This window comes from Dromiciops gliroides, chromosome 3 (assembly GCF_019393635.1).
Source record: "Dromiciops gliroides isolate mDroGli1 chromosome 3, mDroGli1.pri, whole genome shotgun sequence".
Taxonomy (NCBI): domain Eukaryota; kingdom Metazoa; phylum Chordata; class Mammalia; order Microbiotheria; family Microbiotheriidae; genus Dromiciops; species Dromiciops gliroides.
Window position 1 is genome coordinate 512,414,817 of NC_057863.1, and position 3,642 is coordinate 512,418,458.

At 50.2% G+C, this 3,642-nt stretch overlaps 1 protein-coding gene across 1 annotated transcript; it reads left to right on the forward strand.

The window, feature by feature from the left end:
• The first annotated feature begins 1,808 nt into the window (after positions 1-1,808).
• LOC122747866 (alpha-(1,3)-fucosyltransferase 4-like) lies at positions 1,809-3,021 on the forward strand. Its single transcript, XM_043993672.1, is given in 2 exon segments — positions 1,809-1,871; positions 1,873-3,021. Coding segments are annotated over 2 exon segments (1,212 nt in total).
• The last annotated feature ends 621 nt before the right edge of the window (positions 3,022-3,642 follow it).

Sequence of the window (3,642 nt, forward strand, 5' to 3'; positions counted from 1 at the left end):
TTCATATAAGCTACCAATTCAGCCAGGAATGTTTTGGTAGCTGGCATGCCATCCATCTCCCCTAAGCGTGTCCAGACTATTCAACAACTTTCTGCTCCCTCTACTAAGAAGCACCCAAGGGCTATTCTGGGAGCAGCTGGGTATTGCAGACAATGGATACCCTCTTTTGGTGAAATTACTAAGCCTCTTATATCTCTAACCAAAAATTCTGTCCCAGAACCTTTACAGTTGGATTCCCAGCATCTCTTCTTTCCCTATTTGAGAGAAACCTTTCCACTTTTCTGGTTCTCTCCTTGTGTTCACTCACAGTATTACAATAAAACTTGGTAAACTGAGTCACTGAGTCTTGTAATTCTTTGGGGACTACTCACAATCAATTTGACCCAAATTCCATCCCACATCACAACAATACCTGAAAATTTCCAGCTGAGACTTTCTAGCTGATTATCAGCATCCACACCTGAAAGACTTTCTCTACAACTATACTACGTTTCTTAAAGAATCACAGGAGGGGCAGCTAGATGGCGCAGTGGATAGAGCTCTGGCCCTGGAGTCAGGAGTACCTGAGTTCAAATCTGGCCTCAGACACTTAACACTTACTAGCTGTGTGACCCTGGGCAAGTCACTTAACCCCCATTGCCCCGCAAAAAAACCCAAACAAACTAGTATTGAAAATGTGTGGGATAGTTAGACGACCTCTCAGGTTCTTTCCAGCTCTAATACTATGATATACTTTTTTTTTAATTAATAAAGTATTTTATTTTTTTTGTTACATGTAAAGATAGTTCTCAACTTTTGTTTATACAAGCTTTACAATTTCAGATTTTTCTCCCTCCCTCCCCTAGACAGCAGGTAATCTGATATAGGTTTTATATATATATATATATAATATTAATCCTATTTCTGTATTAGTCATGTTATAAAAGAAAAAATCAGAGCAATGATGAAAAACCTCAAAATAGAAAAAAACAACAGCATCAAAAACAAAAGAAATCGTATGGTTCATTCAGCATCTATACTCCGCAGTTTTTTTTTCCTTGGATTTGGAGATCCTCTTCTATCATGAGTTCCCTGGAACTCTTCTGTGCCATTGCATTGGTGAGAAGAATATAGTCCATCACAGTAGTATGATCTGCTTTTGAATAAAAAATTTAAAAAACAACCCAACTCATTCTAGGCAGCAGATCTACTGACTTCCTTTACCACATCTCTTTGTGCTACATGGACAGGGAAACACTCCCTTTACCTCTTCCCCTCCCCATCCCCTGCACTTCTTAGGTTACTGCTTCTCTTCCTCCACCTGGAGTTCTTCCCAGCTGGACTTTCCGTCTTTTCTAGGAGTTCCTCCCCATAGACCCTGATTCCCTCTCGGTGCTGCCCAGAGGGCAAGAAGGGTGGAGGGGATGGGGGGCAGGGAATAGGAAGGAACGTGTCCCAAAAGCGGGGGGAAAGGGGTTGGGGGAGGCCGAGGCGGAGGAAGAGAAAGAACTCTCCCTGGATTGGGCCGGGAGAGTGTGGAAAGCTCAAAGCCCCGCAGGGGAGGTACCTGGAGAAGTCAACCTTTGGAGAGAAGGTCACCTCTCTCTGGGAAGGGAACCTGGAGGTGGAGAGCTGGGGCTATGGTGCTTGGGATCCTGGCACTGCCCCCTCCCGCCACAGGCCAGTCAACAGGTGGTGAGTTGTTGCGCAGAGCCGGGCTAGAGTCAGAGCTGCAGCAGGATGAAAGCCGCTAGGCATCCCCTCTATCTTTGCGCCTGGAGCGAGCGGCTGCTTCTGCAGCCACAGCTCAGCCTCCTCAGCCCCTGTTCATGCGGCGGTGGGGCCGGCCCGGGGGCCGGGGATTGCCGGGGAATGCTGGCGAGAACCTGGCTTCTGGTCACAGCTGGGCTGACGGTTTCGGCGCTGGCCGTCTACTTCTTCTTGGGTCAGTTACCTCCGCTGCCCTGGGCATACCTACCCTGGGCATACCTACAGCCTCCGCCCACGGAGCGGCCACCAGTCACCGTCCTGATGTGGTGGGAGCCCTTCACTGGAAATAGCACGTTCCATTATCCTATCCCAGACTGCCAGCGCCTAATCAACTTGAGCGGCTGCCGCCTGCTCACCGACAGGAGAGACTATTGGGAAGCTCAGGCTGTTCTCTTCCACCACCGAGACTTTGTGCAGAACCAGGACTGGCCCCCGCCACGGAGTGAGCCCCGAGATACGATGAAACTGGACACAGCAACAGCTGGAGCAGTAGGCAGAGTTTCTGCCAGTGGCCAGCCGGCCAGGCCCCCTGGGCAGTTCTGGGTATGGATGAACTTCGAGTCCCCTACCAACACCCCGAGGCTGGGGAGTTTCGACGGCAGCCTCTTCAACTGGACACTCTCCTACCGGGCCGACTCAGACATCTTTGTGCCCTACGGATATCTGTACCCCAGGAGCAGCCCCGGGGACCAGCCTTCGGGGCTGATCCCATCGCTGGCCCGAAAGGAGGGGCTGGTGGCCTGGGTGGTCAGCCACTGGGTGGAGGGGCAGGCTCGGGTCCAATACTACTACGAGCTGCGCCAGTATGTGGAAGTGGACGTGTATGGCAACGGTGGTCCTGGACAGCCACTGCCGGACGTGGGGCTTCTGCAGACAGTGAGCCGCTACAAATTCTACCTGGCTTTCGAGAACTCTCAGCACCTGGACTACATCACGGAGAAACTATGGCGGAATGCCTTCCTGGCAGGGGCAGTGCCGGTGGTGCTGGGGCCCAGCCGGGCCAACTACGAGCGCTTTGTGCCTCGAAAGGCCTTCATCCACGTGGACGATTTTCCCAATGCAGCTGCCCTGGCCACCCACCTTCGCTTCCTGGATCGAAACCAGAACGAATACAGGCGTTATTTTGAGTGGCGCAGGCATTCTGCGGTGCACATCACGACCTTGTGGGACGAGTCCTGGTGTCGGACCTGCCAGGCTTTGCAAATTGCTGGAGACCAACCCAAGACAGTGAACAACTTGGTTGCCTGGTTTCGGAAATCAGATTATTCTTAGCCATGGCCCGGGGTTGCCTAGTATTTTGCAAAGGACATTACATAGATAATCTTTTTTCTACAAACGATAATATATGTAACAGGAAGACTCTTAAAAGTTCTCAAATCAGCTGTCCAGCTTCCACACAATTGGTGTTTGAGGGGGAAGCAGTTGAGCTTTTTAAAAATGTGTAAGGGTTGAGGGGCAGCTAGGTCGCGCAGTGGAGAAAGCACTGGCCCTGAATTCAGGAGGACCTGAGTTCAAATCCAGCATCAGACACTTGACACTTACTAGCTGTATGACCCTGGGCAAGTCACTTAACCCTCATTGCCTCACAAAAAGAAATGTGTAATGGTGGAGAGAGATACTTGTGTCTTCCCCATCCCCCAAACTGAATGTGTATGTGACCTGTATAGGGTAAGCCGTGCAACTAGCTCACAGGCAGCCCCTCATTTAACTTGGGACAAGCCACCAGCTTTCCCAGTGGTCACAGAGTGCCTTATTACAATGGAAAGCCACCTCTTCACTAAGGAGCCTTAAAACTTCTAGCTGAGAGTCAGGATAGTGAACTTCTTTCACCTTATGAGTGTTTATTTTGCAGAGGAGAAGACTTAGCAGGAACTTGAGAGTTGCTTTCAAGTA